Raw genomic sequence first — 20,826 nt, forward strand, 5'->3', positions numbered from 1 at the left:
TTCGTATTCCCAATGTGTTGGAAAAAGGGGGATTAGGTTCTAGTCACCTGGTTTCGCTTTCTCCCCTACACAAGAAGGAACAAGAACATGTAAAACAAAGTTATGCAATGACTGCTTAGGTTACTCCTCAAGGTGGTCAACAAGACTCTAATGTGCCTCAGTGGCTAAGTTTCAACTTCAAGATGAAAAGGAAGATTGTCTTGCCTAAGGTGACTCTTTAGGATGTTATGGCTAATACTCCAAGGAAAGCAAAAAGGCAGAAACCATACAACATTTGACGAGGAATCATTCAAGCGGGGTCATGAGAAGTATAGCCACCTCAGTGCCAGGAAAAGAAGGTGAAGAGAAAACTCCAACTGGTTACAAAGTTTCTCAAGTGAACTTAAGAAAACAAACTAAATGGGAAAATAAATTAAGGCTCAGCCGGAGTAGTATAGGTATTTTCTCCTAGACTTATCACTTCCATTCAACTCAAAGGCAATAGACTCACAACCCTCATCAACTCTCCCTTAGTGGGAAGTTGAGGTCCTACACACTATAAAGGAAAAACTAGCAGTTGTAGTTACATGGGCTAGCGACCAATTAATTAAGGTAAAGTTGTTCCTACAAGAGACCATAGGCATATACAAGGATGCTTGCCTCCTTGAAAATCCTATGATCTTCTTCTCAATTCAAGGGGAAACCCAGTCCCACAAGTTGGAAAAGCTAATCAAGGTGTTGGAGAAAATCAAGGACTTGGGAGAAAATGTAATCCAACAAGAAGACCTGTTGGGAGGTGAAGATTTAAATACTCTATAGGGTTGCATCTATAGGTTGGAGTTTAAAAGGGACATTGTTGATCAATATAGAGGCGAAGTGTTGAAAGGGCATCCCTCTTTTTTATAAATATTGAAAAAATATGAGGAGTATGTAGTCAAGATATTGGGGAAGCACATTCTTACAAATACAAAAGAGAGTTTGCTTGATCAAGAGTTAGCGCTCAAATAATGGGAGCAATAGGTAGTTGATAATTTCTCTTCAAAGATCAAGTTTGACACCACATTGATGGAGAGATGCATGTATCTCATTTTGCAGTCTTACCAAGCAACTCAAGTAGTGGATTACTTGGTTGACAAGATGGAGGAGTTAAGGGAAAAAATCAAATTCTCCAAGTTCCTAATTGGGTATGGTCAAAATCTACCTTAGGCCTCAATGAATATTATTTGGTGAAATATCAAAATTTCAAGGAGAAGAACGAGTAAATAAACAAAGAAGTACATGTATATCTCTAGTTATCTCAAGAAAGGATGAGCAGTTACAACACATTAGGACAACTAGTGGTGTAATCTGATTAAACTACAACTTTTAACATCACACCTAAGGAGTAAGTTTACTCAACATGCATGGCTGCATGACACCCTTAAGAGAGGAACTTGCACCAAAGGAGGAGTATAGCTCCTAGTTCCATTTAATGAAGACTTACTTATGAATAGTTAACTTAGGCCAGAGCGCAGTAACTTGCATGTTAATTGCGACTCCTTCTTTTTTGTAGTTGAGTCTTAGGCAAAATTTATTTTAAGTGTTGGGGATTTTGGGTCTATAAATGTCATTTTCTGAGTCATTGTTAGGGTTAGAGAATTGATGATTTGAGGCCAGTAGCTAGAAATTTCATTTTATGCAATTTTCAAGTTTTGAATTTTTTGTAGACAGTTGGACATATCCAGTATCAGTGATTGTTGATGCTTCTTTTCTAAATTAATGCAAGCAATTTATGGATCACATGGTCAATAAATTGTGTTTATCAAAATTGGTATTCTTTTGTGATTTGATATCTTCTCTCATTCCAGACAACATTTGATTGTTACAAGCATTATTGTTTTATGAATCATATCATGCATGTTATTGATATATGAGGATTGAACGATGTTGTAAAAGTTTGTTCTTAAAAATCTTGCTTTGTTTGCATGTAAATTGATGATCTTGCATTCTAATGGGAAATTATGCTCAATGCTATTTTAAAAGTTATTGATAATATCATGTTGCATAGTTTATGTATTTTGTAGTTACATGCTTTGTTTACTCTCTTTACTTTCTTCGTCGCAACCCTACCTTATCTTTTGACTTTATTTATTTATTATAGGCCCAATTTGTATGCTCTACTTGCAACAAGAAGATCCCTTGATTGAAACAAGTCGCATGAACATTAAGTTACCCTTGCACCATTGTGACCCAATAAAAAAGACCTTGGAAGGTTGGGAGTTCATTCTCCCTTACCTTTTTCAGTAGAAGCTTGGTTTTAATTAGCTTGTATTAGGTGTATCAAAAGGCCCATCAATAAGGGCCTTCTCCCAAATTTGTAGACAAAGGAAAGACTTTTAATATCAAGGTTTTACTTTAAAATCATTACCCGACGAAAGCTTTCAATAAGTCTTTATAGTTCCAACATTAAGTGAAGGTTTTTCTATGTTAGCAAATAACAACACAAAGCTTCTTGCTTGACAAGTAGGTAGAGTGGGAAATAGATTTCAGTGAGCTCTGAGTTTCAAATGTATGAAATAAAGTATTCCACCTCAGCGTTCACAAATTCCCATCCCGTGCTCGCCGAAAATGCAAAAGAGTTTCAATCTGTTGTGATGATGCATGTTCTTTGTGCCCTAATATTTTGATCGTAATGGTTAGGGTTTGTTTTTCTGTGAAAGGAATTTATGGTGGTGAGAAATGAAATTTCGTAGTAGTTAAGACACGTGAGTTGTTTTGACATAATGCATCAAATAAATATGGTCTCATGCCTATAATGACTATAGAATACACACAAAATGGATTTGGCAAAAATGCTTTAGAAACTTTCAAACAAATGCAATCGACAGATGTAGAGCCGAATTCCATAACCTTTGCCTGCGTGTGCCAGTATGAAAGCCTTGGAGCAAGTTATGGACATGTATCAATGTATAATGGAAAGGGATGAAATGCTCTACAAGATATGTATGCAAAATAGATAGGAAACATGAGTTGTTTTGACAATGCATCTCAAAGAATTGTGGTCTTAGGAAATACCATGACTTCAGGGCCTGCACAAATTGATGAATGTTTTTTACAAAGGATACAAAATAATGAAATCAAAGAAATTTTTATCGGCAAAAGTAAATAAAATGAAGGAGAGGTGAAATATTTCTCACAAGGAGCATATAATGGGTAAGATTTACAAGTAAAGCCACATGACAATTTTACCAGCAAAAGAGGATATGATTTTGTTAGTGAGGCACAGAGCAAATGAATTCACGTAGGCCATTATTTCACAAGTAAAATGATTTCACTTAAAAATGAATATTATTTTTATTGAAAATTTTAAGTATTGCCAAAATGAATCAAAAGTTTTTCTTTTACATAAGAACACCAAGGAGAATATTGGTGAAAAACAGTAGAATATTTTTTCATTGATAAGTGAAAATGGTTTCACTAAGGGTGCAAATGAGTGAATATGAATAGGTAAACACATATGGGAGCATAGTAATACATATACAAAACTTTATTATTGCCTATATTAGAATATTTGAGAGGGATAAATAATGAAAATGATGGAAGATTATTATAGAGAATATAGTGTGCACAAAATGGGTGAAGTAAGTGTGTTTTTACTAGATGGTGAAAATATTTTCACAAAAGATTAGAAAAGGGGTGAAAAGATTTTTTACAGAAGATGCTAATTAAATGAAATGCGCAACATTTTATTTTGTCCCTTATGGGATGTCTTTCACGGGGATGCAAAGGCAAGGATTCAGAGAAAGGGAAGAAGCTGGATTCAGATGCAAATCAGATTTTGGAGAGGGACAAATGTCAATACCAGATTAAATCTGGAGCTTTTTCTTCTCCTTATCCTCTTCTTCTCTCTTATGTAGAGGTTCTGAATTTTCCCTTTGAAGGGTGTAATAGAAGTGTGTTTGAGTCAAGGTTGCAGAGAGGGTATGTTTATTGTAATAGTTTGATTTCTATGAGTAGTGTTTAGCTAGTTTATGCATTCATCATGCTACTATCATGAAATTGTTTGCATATTTTGCATTTATAGTCAATCTCTGTGATTAAAATATTTGTTCATGGACCTCTTTCAAAGAGAGAGTTAAATATTTTGAGAAAGTTGTTTTAATGTCTAAAATAATCATAGCTAAATAGGAAATAATGAAAATAACAAATTCCTTAATTATTTAAGCAATCCTAAACATAAATCAATGAAATAGATGCATAATTGAATCAATTAAACAATATAAAACTCCCCATTTTGCATCATAGCTTCCATTGTTCTTCTCTTCGTTGTGGTATGGTGGCTCTCAGATATCGTGTTGGTAACCTACAATTGACACAAAGATTCAAAGTTTGTAATTGTTGAAAATGGGGAGTTGATCCCGAATTTATAGATTTTTGGAGAGGTGGAACTCAGGTGAGTTCACATGCTAATTGATAGTTGAACTGTTGATTTGGAGGTGGAACTCAATTGATTGAATAGATAAATGAGTTAACTATTTGAGAAAAAGCTATCTAGAAGATAGAAAAAAGAATGATTGGAGGATAATTAAGAAATGATGCAATTAATCAATTAATTGAATTGATCAATTAAAATAGATTGAATAGTTAACTAATTGAAAGCTTTTTGGAAAAAAGAAGTGAAAGATAGAAATAGAGATTGGAAAGATAATTGATTTGATTAATTTAGCATGTGCTTGAACTTGATTTAGATTTTCAATTTAATCTTTGCATGATAATGAATTCTCATAATTCGATATGATTTTTGAATATATTTAGAACTTGATAGATTTGTAATTTGATTTTTGAATGTTAACTAGATTTTGGTTTCATTTAAATTCAACTTGATCTTTGAAATCATGCAAACTTGATTTAGAAATTCAATTTGATTTTTGAAATTATGAAATTGAAATGCACATGTATTTGAAATTAGACGAAATTGGAAGAATATGAATTTGAATTTGAATTCGAGGAAATAATGAAATTGGAATTTGAGAATTTGGAATTGGAATTTGAATTTGAATTAGAGGAATTAATTAGTTAATTAGCTAATTAAATAATTTAAAGAAGTTATTTAATTATTTAGAAATTGATTTAATTAAATAATAAAGATTATTTAAATTAAAAGAATTAAATCATAATTAATTAAATAATTAATATTTAATTTATTTTTAGAAAAAGGTTTTAAATGACTAATTGATTAGTATAGAAATTGAAATAGGATAATTAGTAAGATGATGAAGAAATATGAATTTAGAAGAATAAGATTAATTAAATTAATTAAAGAATTATTTAATTAACTAGATGAATAATTGGCACATGATCAATGAGACATTTTTAGGTGTCTACATTTGCCCCTCTTTTAGATAATGTCAAAATGATTTTGTTTCAAAGAAAAATTAAAAAATTCCCACCCCAATGACGCTTAGGGTGTAAATATGCCCTCTCGGAAAAAGTGGTCAAAAATTCTGAGATTGAGACCATTTTTTTGATAATATGCTAGTGAGCAATCATGTGAAGTTTCACGCTTTTTTGAATCCGTTTGACTGGCCTATAAGTGTTTTGAATTTCAAGGGGACAATGGCCGACGAAGTGAGAAAAACCCTAATTTTAAGCTATAAATAGTGATTTGGACCTTTCATTTTCTCATTTGCATTTTTTTGAGTTCTTAGAGCTCATTGTGATTTTCGAGATTTCTTGCGAGCGTTTGTTCATCATAGCAAACATTAGAGCACAACATCATTTGTCTGAGTGAGTGTGTTCGTATCAAAGACCACTTGGGACGAGAGGCATCGTAAGTTTCCAAAATTTTGCTCATTTTTTTGCATTTTTTTTTTTTTGTCAATTTTCCAAAAAAATTTTAGAGCTCCAACTTTTATCCTTCATGCATTCATATGTCGATTTTCATGCATTCATCTTTAATGTTACACATTAGTGTTAAACATCACACATTAGTATATGTTTGACGCAAAAGTGTTAAGTGTCATGCATTAGACTGTCCTTTTAAACACGTGTGCATATGTTCGTGCATAAGTGTTAAACATTACGCACATGTTGTAAATGTTTCACATTAGTTGTAAGTGCTACGCATAAGTTATAAGTGGTATGCATACGTTGGAAAATTTTGCTTTCTTGATATGTATGTTATGAATTTTTCTTGTGAAGTACGATATCTGACATTTTCATCAATTTTTACTTGCAGGAGAATCTTGGCATGCTCTATTGCAGACAGAGTAGACCCAATAGTCTTGATCTTCATGATCAGTTACTTGATGAGGAGGTTACACATATCCAACATCTGGGTTTATATCATGTTTTGCATCTTCCAGAGATTACGACCAACGGGGCCTTGATCACCACATTAGTTGAGCGGTGGCATTCCATGACTTGTACATTTCATCTTCCTACTGGTAAGGTGTCCATCACATTAGAGGATGTTTGGTGTATTCTTCATATTCCCATTCATGGAGATAGTGTCATTTATGATCATGATGATGGTCTCGTAGGACTATGTAACTTATTTGAGTGTGAGGAGTAGGATTTACAAATTAGTGGTCACTATGATACACCATAGGCTCGTCTGGATTATGATGACCTAACAGTAGTTCTATGCAGTATTGTAGCAGGTCCACTCGTTCCTGATAAGAGAGGTTAAGGATTCCCAATCAGATGGGGTAGGGTCATTCATCAGTGTGTGTATGCTTGGGGTCCTTGTCTCTTGGCCATGATATACTATCTGTAATACCCTAAAAATGGTCAACCAAAACCATGGGCCCCTAATCTCGACTAATGTGCTTAAATTCAATAAAATTCATCAAGGTCCTAAATCAAATAATCAATTTAAATCAATCATGAGAGCCTGATTAATTAATTCCTAAGGTATAGAAATGCAATATGGCAATTACAATTAATTAAATTCTCATTTAATTAATTGATCAAATTTAAAATTCAAAATAGAATTTTTTTAAAAATTAAATATCTCATTTATTTAATTAAATAACTTTTGCATATTTAACAAATAAATAAAATTGCCATAAATCTTCAAAAAAGGAAACAAATCAAGAAAGAAGAATTAATTTGAAAAATAAATAAAAATTGCCATAAATCTTCAAAAAAAAGGAAACAAATCAAGAAAGAGGAATTGATTTGAAAAATAAATAAACATTGTCATAAATCTTCAAAAAAGGAAACAAATCAAGAAAGAGGAATTAATTTGAAAAATAGAATGGAAATTATGAGCACAAATCTTCAAAAAAGGAACCAAATCAAGAAAGAGGAATTAATTTGAAGAGTAAATTGGAAATTATGAGGACAAAAATTCAAAAAAGGAAACAAATTGACCGTACTCAAGAAAAATGGAAAGAATTTGAGTTGCTAATTTGAACTCAATCTTATCTCTCCAAAATGGAATTAAATTGTTCAATCAAATCATTTCACCTGGATTGTGCTTCCTTCGAATTGATCTCGACCGTTCATTAAAGATCAATCCTGACCTTTGGTCTCCCGCTTGATTTTCCTATAAATTCAGGCTCTCATTCTTCAATCAGGATTTGAGAATTTTACATTGTTATTATGCTAATATTGTGTTGTAGGTTATCGAGGAAATTTTGAAGAAGCTTTGCATATTTATTTCATAAGTCAACTTAGTTTTCATTTAGCTTTCATTTAATCTTAGAATCATCTAGATTTCTAGTTCAGTAGCTTAGATTCATTTCTCTTATCTAGATTCAATTTCTTGCATTTAATTATCAATCTTGCATTTGCCTAGTTGCATGCATTTAAAAATCCTCCATTTAAGTGTAATCTAGTCACTGGATAGATTAGCAATCTAAGAACAATCCATACTCGTACTTTCTAGGAGGCAATAAGCCAACTTGCAATGGATTTCATTTTGTTGTTTTTGATTAACTAACCCATGCAAATAATGGTTTATTGAAGTGTTTGTGCCCTTGCAGGTTCTCCAAATTTCACACACACATTTATAGTGCCCACCGTGGGGCTCGAACCCATGAATACAAGATTTCTAATGTTGTTTGAACATATTTTATGTTTGGTCTTTATAACTAATAAACATGTGTTAAATTTGCAAATAAAAATCTTTCTTTTTGCTTGTTCTTTTGTGACAGTAAAAAATGATCTTTGTTCGGAGAGCATAAATTTTTATTAACCATTGGATCTAAACCAATTTTTTATATGTTATTTAAAACAAAGTTTTCTGTATTTTAACTGAAGAGATTTGCCTAATATTGTCCGGGTTAAAAGTTATGAATGACAGAGTGCAGTACTATCATTTTACTTTTTCTTCAGTGACAATAAAAAATGGTCTCTATTCGGAGGGTATAACTTTTTTATTGAACTGTTGGATCTAAACAAATTTTTGATATGTTGTTTCAAACCAAGTTTTCTAAATTTTCAATGAAGAGATTTTCCTAATGTTGTCTGGTTTGAATGTTATGAATGACAGAGTGCATTACTATCAAAACTGTCATAACTAGGATAGTCATAAAGAATGGAAATTCTTGTTAGATTAGTTTAATTTACAGTTTGCATGCTAGATTTTTCTTTTGATGATTTTTTTATGTTATTTTGGTAACTAATTTTTTACTTTTAATATTTGCAAGTTCTCTTGGTAAAGAATTCAATCATTAAACATACGCTTGCCAAAGATTATAAACTCGAACTAATGATATCTTTGTTTTGTAGGTTGCCTCGAGAGATACAAAAAAACATTTTATCTTCTTAATTTTTTTAGGAACACTTCAATTTCTATAAGGGAAAGAAATTTGTTTTACATGTTCCTGGGAAAAATCTAGAGTAGGACAGTATTCTCTTGTCCATTCGGACAATCAGAAATCCAAACCTTGAGATTTTTTTTTTCTATTAGAGTTTGAAATCTGTTGATACCTTTTTGAGGGCCTGCCTCCCGAGAAGCCCCTAAGGCTCGGTGAGAGGGAACGGCCCAAGTGAGTCCGACCAAAGCCAGGAATCCAACTCACTATAATAAAATACTTCTAGGGTGAAAGTCCCAGGAGATAGAATAATTGGTGGCACTGCTTCATTTATGAGGAGTATCTCATGTTGAGCATCTTGTAGAGCCTCGCGGTCTAAATCACACTTGCATGACTACATGGTTTCAACACCCTGCTAGGTTTTGTATCTAAATCACGCTTGCATGAAAGTCAGGTGGTACTTCTGAATGGAACCCTTACTACAAACTTTTGATTAGAAGCTACCGGACTCACCTCCGAAAGGAGGATAATCTTTGTGCAAGGGGATAGCTGGTTTTCCCCTCAAGATTACTCAGCATATTGTGCCCCCATTAGCGTTTGGAGTCGGCTAATACGACATTGAGAATCAATTGCGTGAGACTTGGTGATCGTATTTTGATTAGCTATTGGGTGTGTGCTTAGGTTGCGGGCAAAGGCTTTCCTTCTTAGCCAACTTCCATAGGGTTAGCTTATTGTGCTTGTTATTATTTTACACCTACTGTTTGTTTTTCTTTTCATCCCTCAAAACAATTGAAAGAAAACCTCAACATAATTAGAAACATCAAAACTGAAACTGAAAGACAAACTAAAAACCAAGTCAGTGATCAAAACTCTGTCAAAACATGTCCTATGTCCATTCCTAAGTCGTATGAGTCATCATCATCCTTCATAGTTTGTCGTCTGAGAAGTACTAAATTGTCGTCTGAGCATAGGTAGAAACTCGTAAGAGTATCTACATTTGTCGTCTGGAAACCCTTGGATTGTCATCCGAACATTGAAAGTATGTTGTATGAGTCACTGCTTACAAGTCTTTCAAAGTTGCTAAAAACAAGGCTTTTGACAATCTTGTTTGATCAATCCTAAAACGTAAACAACAAGCTTATTCCTTTTTTTCTAAACTTGATCATAAAGACACCTTGGCAGTGTACCTTCTGCAGTTGTGTTGCACAATTTTGTCAGTTACCTCTTATCTGGCTCAATCAACCTAATCCAATCAACGAATCTATTGTCCAAACTTCACTCTCGAGTATCACTTAGGCTACTTAGTATCGACTCAAAATCAGAGTCAGTGTATCTCACCCGCATAAGTTTGAATATCAACCTTTGGCCTCAACGAACAACTAGATTTGATCTCACTGTGACATCTATAAGACCTCTCACTATCAACTGTAAATGGCTACCTTAGCTCCAATTCCCATAGCTACCTTGGCTCAAATGATTCAAGATATCAAAAAAAAAATATATGACATGAAAATCCAACAAAATAAATCAGTGACTCCATTTGAAAAACAAATGCATGATATCAAGAGTGAGAAACTTCAAGGAATGCTAAAAAGATTATATGATTTGACAATAAAAAACTAGCAAATAAATTGACAATCAAAAGACAAATCTCTAACAAGCTCACAAGAAACCTTCATCAAGACATAAAGACATTTCCTCCAAATATCCTCTAGATAGACAGTTTACACCTTTGGGGCAATCTATCGAGTCGACTTTGAAAGAGCTTCTTGAGCATAATCTTATCATATTGCCAAAAAAGACCACATGGGGATGTGAATTTTTGAGTAAGTATTGTGCATGTCATAGACAAAATGAACATAAGACTTCGAATTGTATGGAATTAAAACATAAGATTCAAGATCTCATTGATAATGTTGTCATTGAAATTGAAGATCCTAATGACTCACCTAAAGAAAAAGAAGGAACTACTTCTAAGCATGATCAAAATCATGAACCTATGTCTAGCAAGGCTCCATATGTGGCCTTCATCCCTTACATGATGCCTTCATCTCCTAAAACATCTCAGCAACAATCCATACCATCTCCTTCAAACAATGAAACTTCTCATGTTTTCTTTCAAGGGCTATCTCCTGTGGAAATCCAAGTTAATGCCAATATTGATACAAGTCCCTTTAAAGATTTAAAAATCCCAGATCCTATGCCATCATGCACTCCAATTCCAAACATACCCACTCCAAAGAGTCCCACTCAAAATGTTTCCCCATCATGCCAAAATATGGAGACCTTCCAAGAATCCCCTACGCCTATGCAAAATCCTATCCCTTCCTTAGAAGTGATTCCATGTCAAGAGGATAATTTGAAGAATGAAGAAATGAGTCCTATCATAAATCAAGATCAAGACGCCAAAACTCCTCATCCCATCTAATGATTGAAAAAGATCATATTTCACTAGAATCCCATGATGATCCCCTTATACCTTTCCATCTCAAGAGAAAATCATCCTTCCAAATCCCATTTCTAATCCACTTCCTACGCAAGATCAAGATATACCTTCCATTCTTTTCGATGAATCCATTGAAAGTCAAAAGAATAGCGCCTTTAATGAGGAATCTGGTGATCTTCCTCCTTGTCAAGATCAAAGTATCCCTTCACTTTTAGATACTCCTTGTCAAGATAAAATAATCCCTTTAAATCCCCCACGAGATTCCTTTGTCCCCCCGTCTCCATGTCCTAGTCCTCCATATACACTCCAAGATCTCATTTCTTTTGATGATCTCATTATTCCTTCCATTGAAGAGCCTGTCATTGATTCTGATCCCACCCATGATCCTAGTCCCTCTGATGATTCTAGAGATAATATGTTGTTGCAAGATGTTAATGAGCCCCCCACATGCACAATGGGTTCCTCCACTTTGGTCCAATCTAATTCACTTCATGATCCTATCATTCCTTACATTCCACCTCCATCTCATAATGGACTCACGCCTTCTTTCCAAAGCAAAGTGTATCCTACAAGTCAAAATATTTATAAAGGGGTAGATCTCCACAAGCAAGAACCCATCCACATTAAAGATCAGGGACATTTCTCAAGATGTTGGTATCTCTCATAAATCCTCCATTTCTTCAGTTAAATCCAAATACATGCCTTCTCCTTCACCCCTTCCATCCATTCTAGGTCCCGATATCCCTCTGTCCCTTATGAGGGATCAACAAAGGCACACATCTTCGACTACCTTCCATACATCTAAAAGACCTCCATATCATTTCTATCTATCCATGCATCTCCCTCCAAGCAATTTGGATGCCAAGCATAAAAGTCATAAATCAAGCAATCCACATGTATTCAAGGATCAACATGTCCCATCTAATCGACATGTCAAAACAAAGCAAAATATGATCCAAAAAGAAAAAGAAAAATACAAAATGCCACAAAGGCCCATAAAGGAAGAAGAAAAGTCAAAATTTATATGGGTTCCTAAGGCACTTGTACAAGCAATGCGCTCTAAGGAACTACAAAAAACATCAAAAATAAAAAAACCATGTGGATCCCTAAGTGGTTACTTGAAGCACAAAAGTCTAAAGAAAAATCAAAATTGGCATCCAAAATTGTTGTTCCTCCATCCAAACCTTCGGAGTCTATTCCTCCATCGCCTCCTCCATCCATTTTTGGGTTCTTATGCCCCAAAATCTGTAACTTTTCCTCCATCCAAATCTCAAAATCTAAGATTCCCTTCTCTTCCATATGTCCACTATCCCTCAAAGTGTGTGCCAATATTTATATTTCCAACATTTTTATCTAGCCATACACAATTCTTCCAACATCCCATCCATTATCCAACACCTCTTTTTCACCCTTCCATCCCTCTTATCAAATTATTTGCATAAATCCTTGCCCTAGTTTCATTTCATTATCCTGCCAACATCTTTGAGCATACCTTCATAGCCATGGTTTATTGCAACTCATATTCCAAGGGTACCATCCAAAGAAGAGAGTCTATGGGGGTCCTTATTTGAACCCCTATCATCCTCCATTATCTTCCAAAAAATAAAAAAATGTTGAAAAAGTGAGAAAAAAAAATTAAAAAAAAAGTAAAGAGAAATAATTTCTTCCATGAGTGAAAACTACTTCTTGTGGTGCCTTGGGAAAGTACAATGATGAAAACTTGGCAAAATAGGCGTCATGCGTAATCCATTATCCTTTTGCACTTTACACTGGGGGAAAGTTCCATCCATGTACATCCATCTATTATCCTTCTTCTTCCATTATCCTTCATCCTCCATATCCCTCATTCACTCTATCTACATTTATATCCCTTTTCCACCTTTGATCTTGATAAGTTAATGATCTTTGCAGGCTTCATATGTCCTATCTATTACACTTGATCCAGACCCTTTAGCTCCTATCCTTTTCTCGCTTACATCCTTCATTACCACCTTTGATCTTTCTTATTCTATTTGTCCCCTATCCAAATCTATTCCTTGATCTTGAGCAACACTATGGAAAAAATGCAAAAACATGCTTTCCACAAATCTCTTGACATGGCCACTTATTTGGACCATATGGATTCGTTATGCTATATCCTTGCTTTGGTGCGCTATATCCTTGCTTTACATCGCTAAAATCCTTGCTTTACATTGCTATATCTAGTCCCTGTCCTTGGATTAACATTGTGAGATAGTCCTTGATAATCACATAAGCTTTCTCCATCATTCGCTTATCTATTCATGTACTCAAAATCCCTTTTCCCTCATTAGACACTAGGGGCAAACATAATAAAATCATAAAAAGTCCTGAAAAAAATCCCAAAAAATCATAAAAAGTAAAAAAAAAAAAAAGATAAAAAAAGTCTTGAAAAAATGGTTGATGTAGTGAAAACCTGGAAAATAGGCACTCAGTGACATAAAAAAAAAAAATATCTCTACCAAGAAGGTGAAAACCTGGTAAACAGACACCTTTTGTACTCACAAGTGCTCCATCTATCAACGTAACCTTGGCATTCCCTGCTTTCATTCCCTTCTTTCTTGCTTTTCTTTTGCTTGTGCTTAATCTTTAGTCACTGTCGTGACCCCCCTTGGTTCTCCTTAGAAACCTTATGGATTGCAATCAATCAACATTATAATCCTATGGTACTTCAATCTTAAAGCCCTTAGCAGCTCAACCAAGCCATCCTTGTGTTAGTCATGTCTGGATCATTCACTCTGAGTCTGTCTTCTATCTCCTACCTTATACAGAGTTTTGATCACTGGCGCCCTATCAAACATGCAAAACAAGAACAACTAAAAACAACAACTCAAACTGCTTGAGCTATGCTGACATTTTCTTTGTATGTTGTCTTTTATATTGGCTTTTCGCTCATTATTCCCTCTGAGTAACTCAAGGAAGTCTATCTTGACTAAGAGGTACAAGGACTGGGGGCATAATACCTTTCTTTGTTTTCTGCTTGTGAATGTGATTCCAATGATCTGAAAACATCCTATAAACTGAGTGTCTATGATAAGAGCCTTCGCATTAAGGTGAAATGGCCTCACATACCTTGACTCCGTTAATATGCACGCTTTAGTGAGGTTGGAACTATTTCCTTGTCTATTTTAAGTGTCTCTTGTGTTTGCATGCAAGAAGCATTCAGGTTATCTTGGCCTCCTTTTGCCTTGGTGCTTATGTTTGGCTGCTATATCAAAGAGGATAGGACATTTAGGTCATCCTGGCTCTTTGTGCCTTGATTCTTATGTCTATTTCCTACATTTAACGCTCAATGATGATAAGAAAGTGAATCCAAATCTAGTGACTAGGTCCTAGTTGCATCTTCTGCATTCATGTTAAGTTTCATGCATTGCATGGTGAATCTGGCATACTAACGATGATTTTGGTCTTCTTCACTTGGAGCTTGAATTTAAATCAACCTTCTCTTCACGACCTTATATAGTCAAAACCCCAATTTTCAACTTCTTCCGATTAGCGTGAAAATTGCACCCTTGGTTAATTTGACCGTCCTGATTCTATTTTCGGGATCGAAATTGAAATCCGAGATCATCTTCCTACTCAATTTCGCACAACTGTGACCACTTAGTGCTTTCATCAAATGCCCATTCTTTTCTTCAATTTGCGCTTAATTTCTCATCAATCCACGCTAAATCTTCAAATGGCTCTCTGAATCATTCTTTGTGCTCAAATCATTAATCACTTAATCTTTTTATCAAATTTCTTGAAATCACTGCGCAACTTGCAGATATTTCAATTTCGCTCCCGAGGGGGCATACTCATGACATAATCATCATTAGTGATCACATCCTCAAAGTCGAGAATTTCTTTCAAAATCTTCATTACAAGTCGAGAAGCTAATCTTTACCAAACATCAAACAAGACCTTATCTCTAGGGGCATCTCAACTTCATTGCTTCATATCAAGCTGAGATTTCTCGATCATCTGAATCAAATCAATCTCTAGGGGCATATAAGTTTCGTCACATCAAATCAAGTTGATATTGTCTTCATCTCAATCAGTCTCTTAACGTTAATCAATTTCATCACTTTTCATCAAGCTAATTATTCGTTTAAACTCAATCAAGGGTTTAAAGAGTGTCTTTGATCACACGCTCAATCTAAGTAGGTGTTTAGTTTCATCACATCAAATCAAGCTGGATAGTTTATCTTTGTTCATCATGTCTTGATCCATCAAGTTCAAGATCAGTTTTATCTTCACTCACTGTGTGTAGTTCAATCAAGTTCTAGATCAATAAGATCCGCTTCTTGATCCAACAAGTTCAAGTTCGATATCTTTGCTCTTCATTGGTCCTAGTTTAATCAAGTTCAGATTCGGTATCGCTTTCAATCAGTTTGTTCAATTTCATCACTTCAAAATAAACTGAATAACTCACTCTTCATCTGGTTCGTGATCAATCAAGTTCATAATTGGTATCTCCTAGACATCAATTGTTCTTTGAATCAATGTGTTGCTTGCACATCAATTCAAAGAGGGGCAAATGTAATACCCTAAAAATGGTCATCCAAAACCATGGGCCCCTAATCTCGACTAATGTGCTTAAATTCAATAAAATTCATCAAGCTCTTGAATCAAATAATCAGTTTAAATCAATCATGAGAGCCTGATTAATTAATTCCTAAGGTATAGAAATGCAACATGACAATTACAATTAATTAAATTCTCATTTAATTAATTGATCAAATTGAAAATTGAAAATAGAAAATCTTTTTAAAATCAAATATCTCATTTATTTAATTAAATATCTTTTGCATATTTAATAAATAAATAAAAATTGCCATAAATCTTCAAAAAAGGAAACAAATCAAGAAAGAGGAATTAATTTGAAAAATAAATAAAAATTACCACAAATCTTCAAAAGAAGGAAACAAATCAAGAAAGAGGAATTAATTTGAAAAATAAATAAAAATTTCCATAAATCTTCAAAAAAGGAAACAAATCAAGAAAGAGGAATTAATTTGAAAAATAAATTGGAAATTATGAGCACAAATCTTCAAAAAAGGAAACAAATCAAGAAAGAGGAATTAATTTGAAAAATAAATTGGAAATTATGAGCACAAAAATTCAAAAAAGGAAACAAATCGACTGAACTCAAGGAAAATGGAAAGAATTTGAGTTGCTAATTTGAACCGAATCTTATCTCTTGGAAATGGAATTGGATTTTCTAATCAAATCATTTCAGCTGGATTGTGCTTCCTTTGAATTGATCTCGACCGTTCATTAAATATCAATCCTGACCTTTGGTCTCCCTCTTTATTTTCCTATAAATTTAGGCTCTCGTTCTTCAATCAGGATCTAAGAATTTTACATCATTATTATACTCATATTGTGTTGCAGGTTATCGAGGAAATTTTGAGAAGCTTTGCATGTTTAATTCATCAGTCAACTTAGTTTTCATTTAGCTTTCTTTTAATCTTAGAATCATTTAGATTTCTAGTTCATTAGCTTAGATTCATTTCTCTTATCTAGATTTAATTTCTTACATTCAATCTTGCATTTAATTATCAATCTTACATTCACTTAGTTGCATGCATTTAAAAATCCTCTGTTTGAGTGTAGTCTAGTCACTGGATAGCTTAGCAATCCAAGAGCAATCCATACTCACACCTTCTAGGAGGCAATAACCCGACTTGCAATGGATTTCATTTTGTTGTTTTTGATTAACTAACCCATGCAAATAATCGGCGCCAGAAATGTGTAAGTGAAATTTGGGGAACCTGCAAGGGCACAAACACTTCAATAAATCATTATTTGCATGGATAAGTTAATCAAAAACAACAAAATGAAATCCATTTCAACTTGGCTTATTTCCTCCTAGAAAGTGCGAGTGTGGATTGCTCTCAAATTGCTAAGCTATCCAGTGACTAGACTACACTCAAACAAAAGAATTTTAAATGCATGCAACTAGGTGAATGCAAGATTGAATGCAAGATTAATTGTTTAAGAGAAATGAGATTATAAAATGATCAAAGCTCTAAATGAAGGTAAGGTAGATTATATGCAAGAAATTGAATCTAGATAAGAGAAATGACTCTAATCTAATGAACTAGAAATCTAAATGATTCTAAGATTAGATGAAAGCTAAATGAAAACTAAGTTGACTGGTGAATTAAATATGCAAAGCTTCTTCAAAATTTCCTCGATCACCTGCAACACAATATTAGCATAATAACGATGTAAAATTCTCAGATCCTGATTGAAGAATGAGAGCCTGAATTTATAGGACAATCAAGAGGGAGACCAAAGGTCAGGATTGATCTTTAATGAACGGTCAAGATCGATTTGAAGGAAGCACAATCCAAGTGAAATGATTTGATTGGACAATTTAATTCCATTTTGGAGAGATAAGATCGAGTTCAAATCAGCAACTCAGATTCTTTCCATTTTTCTTGAGTTCAGTCGATTTGTTTCCTTTTTGAATTTTTGTGAAAATAATTTCCAATTTATTTTTCAAATTAATTCCTCTTTCTTGATTTGTTTCCTTTTTTGAAGATTTGTGCTCATAATTTCCAATTTGTTTTTTCAAATTAATTCCTCTTTCTTGATTTGTTTCCATTTTTGAAGATTTATGACAATTTTTATTTATTTTTCAAATTAATTCCTCTTTCTTGATTTGTTTCCATTTTTTAAAGATTTATGGCAATTTTTATTTATTTTTCAAATTAATTCCTCTTTCTTGATTTGTTTCCTTTTTTGAAGATTTATGGTAATTTTAATTTGTTTATTAAATATGAAAAAGATATTTAATTAAATAAATGAGATATTTAATTTTAAAAAGATTTTCTATTTTGAATTTTGAATTTGATCATTTAATTAAATGAGAATTTAGTTAATTGTAATTGCCATGTTGCATTTCTATACCTTAGGAATTAATTAATCAGACTCTCATGATTGATTTAAATTGATTATTTGATTTAGGACCTTGATGAATTTTATTGGATTTAAGCACATAGTCGAGATTAGGGGCCCATGGTTTTGGATGACCATTTTTAGGGTATTACATTATCAAATATATAGTGTTGTTTATTTGAGATATAGATCTATCAGTTGCGGTGTGACATTGCTTCAAGTCTGGGATTGGGTGCATATTTCTATCTCTAAGCTAGTGATTCACGTTGATTTGTATCCTGAGGAGCCATACACTTATAGATATACACCCGATATTGGGCACAGGGGCTTGGGTAACACTTTATATTGGCGATATCAGATTGACATCTTACAACACTTTATCTGGAGACCTTACTTAGATTTCCCCGGTTGGGCGGATGATGACCAACATTTACCATTCTGTAGGCAGTAGAGATTCCTTATAGGAAGGATTGTGGAGACACAAAGGATCATTGAGATGTACTTTGTAGGACATGTTTAGGCATTTTGGGGAGGTATAGGGAGTACCTACTATTACAACTTATATTTCTCGGGTTGCTTTGGAGGTATATGATTGGGGAGCATGTATACAACATCATATGGTTGTTATAGAGTTTGATGCACTTCAGGCATTTCAATGGGGTTGGAGAGCTGGTTTTGCAGATCCAGGCATGACACCATTGTATGACACATGGCCAATCAGACATAGGCCTATTCCACTTACTGATCCTATAGTTCCTATTACACCTCAACAGATATGTCATCGGAGATAGTGGAGGGGGGATGACGGGGAGGAGGGAGACAGATATGGAGAGGAGGAAAAAGGAGATGGGGGTGGGGGAGGAGATAAGGAGGGAGGAGATGGAGAGGAGGACATAGACATCACTGGAAACACCGAGTCTAGTAGCAACGGGGATGACAATAATTCAACTTCAGGATCATCGAGAAACGATGATGGGGATGACAGTGAGATGTTAGAGTTAAATGATGTACCGCCTACAGAAGGAGTCAGAGATGGAGGATAGGGTGGTGATGGAGATGATGTTGATCCGCAGGTTCTGAGAGCGTGAATTTGGAGTCTGGAGGATGAGATTACAAGGTTGAGGAAGAAATGGAGTGATGAGAAGGAGCTATTTCATATGGACTATGCTGCCTTGGAGAGGAAGAGAGATTAGATTGCTAGTGAGAGGGATTGTCTCCAGAGGGAGCAAGATGATGTAGTGAGGAGGGCTGAGTTGGCACATGATGCTTACGATCACTATAGGTCCTTTGATAAAGGTATGCTAGCACATGATGAACATCTTATTCAGCTATCTAAGGAGTGTATGTATTGGCATCGAGAGTAAGAGAGAGTTTCCCTAGAGGGAGAGCAAGTTCCAAGCTACAATGCTTATATATCTTGCAAGAGATCGTGCAGATCTACCTCAATAGGTACTAGTAGTGCTGGTGTCATAGGTCCACCTCGAACATCATTGGAACATCCTGGGGTAGGGTCTATCAGAAAGGATCCACCTGGAGATAGAGGCAGTGTCAGTTGAGACACTTTGTATCATATTATATGAGCCTTTGGGCATTTCTAATGATTGTATTATGACACATTATAATTTTTGAGTTATATATATGATATGTAGTTTTTTTGTGGCGATCTATTATGCTTTGTGTTATTTATATGATGTATGATTCTATGTGGTTAATGTGATGCATGTCTATATGGTTTCTGAATGTATGTCTTCTATATGCTTTTGATATAATGATGTGTATGGTTAATGTAATGATTTGTATGGTTAATGCACTATATGTTATTGATAAAATTAATGACTAAATGAATGCTTACTATACTATATGAATAATATTTAAATGTCTAAATGACTAAATGAATGCAATATAAACTTTATGAACATTCCTAAATGAATGCACTTAAATGAACTATATGAATGCAATGTAAACTTTATAAAAATGACTAAATGAATGGACTTTACACTATATGAATGCAATGTATTTTTGTTTGACATATGCCATAATATTGCCTTACTTCTTTTGACTCAAATATCCTTTGAAGAAATGTTAATAAGATGAAAGAGAGAAAATATTGATGAGAGGATAATGTTAGATGACACGATATAAAAAAGATGATGAAAGAAAGAAATAATGAGGAAAGAATCAACAAACTATAAATAAGAAAATGGGATGAAATGACAATGATTGATTCACAAACTTGTGTCTTCATTCATAGAACAATATATTTATCACTGAGCCTTATTATGTAAAAATGGAGCTTTGTACATCATGGTATAAGGAACCAAGATGTATAGATATCTCATTGAAGAAACAAACACGTAGCAAATAAGGAGTGAACCCTCCATTGTGGGAATAATGCTAGGAGTCAAGGTATGTGTGGTGTTTCAAAATATGAAAGATCTTATCACAGACACACATAACACCTATCCCAAAACTTCATTGGTTCACACCACAAACAACGGACAAAGAAAAAGATAATGCTCATCATGGATCCTCTAGTCACTTGTGGACATCCTTGAGTAGCATAGGTACATAATTTGTCGCCAAATGATAAAAAATAGAGACTAACTAGGACAAAATTCAACAACTATACTAATTTGTGCCTTCGTTCTTGATTGCTTGATGTGATGGTTAATGATGTCTGATCTCAGAAAGTTTGGACCCCATTTAAGAGTAACCTGTTTGATTTTGAGTGTATCCATCTTTGTTTAAGAC

At 34.1% G+C, this 20,826-nt stretch overlaps 1 protein-coding gene across 1 annotated transcript in view; it reads left to right on the top strand.

The window, feature by feature from the left end:
* Positions 1-19,118, top strand: part of LOC131860241 (uncharacterized) — a 56,769-nt gene extending 37,651 nt beyond the window's left edge. The window contains exon 2 of the mRNA XM_059214622.1: positions 18,867-19,118. Coding sequence (XP_059070605.1) covers positions 18,867-19,118 — 252 coding nt within the window. The remainder of the gene's footprint in view (positions 1-18,866) is intronic.
* Positions 19,119-20,826: the final 1,708 nt, after the last annotated feature.

This window comes from Cryptomeria japonica, chromosome 11 (genome assembly GCF_030272615.1).
Source record: "Cryptomeria japonica chromosome 11, Sugi_1.0, whole genome shotgun sequence".
NCBI lineage: Eukaryota > Viridiplantae > Streptophyta > Pinopsida > Cupressales > Cupressaceae > Cryptomeria > Cryptomeria japonica.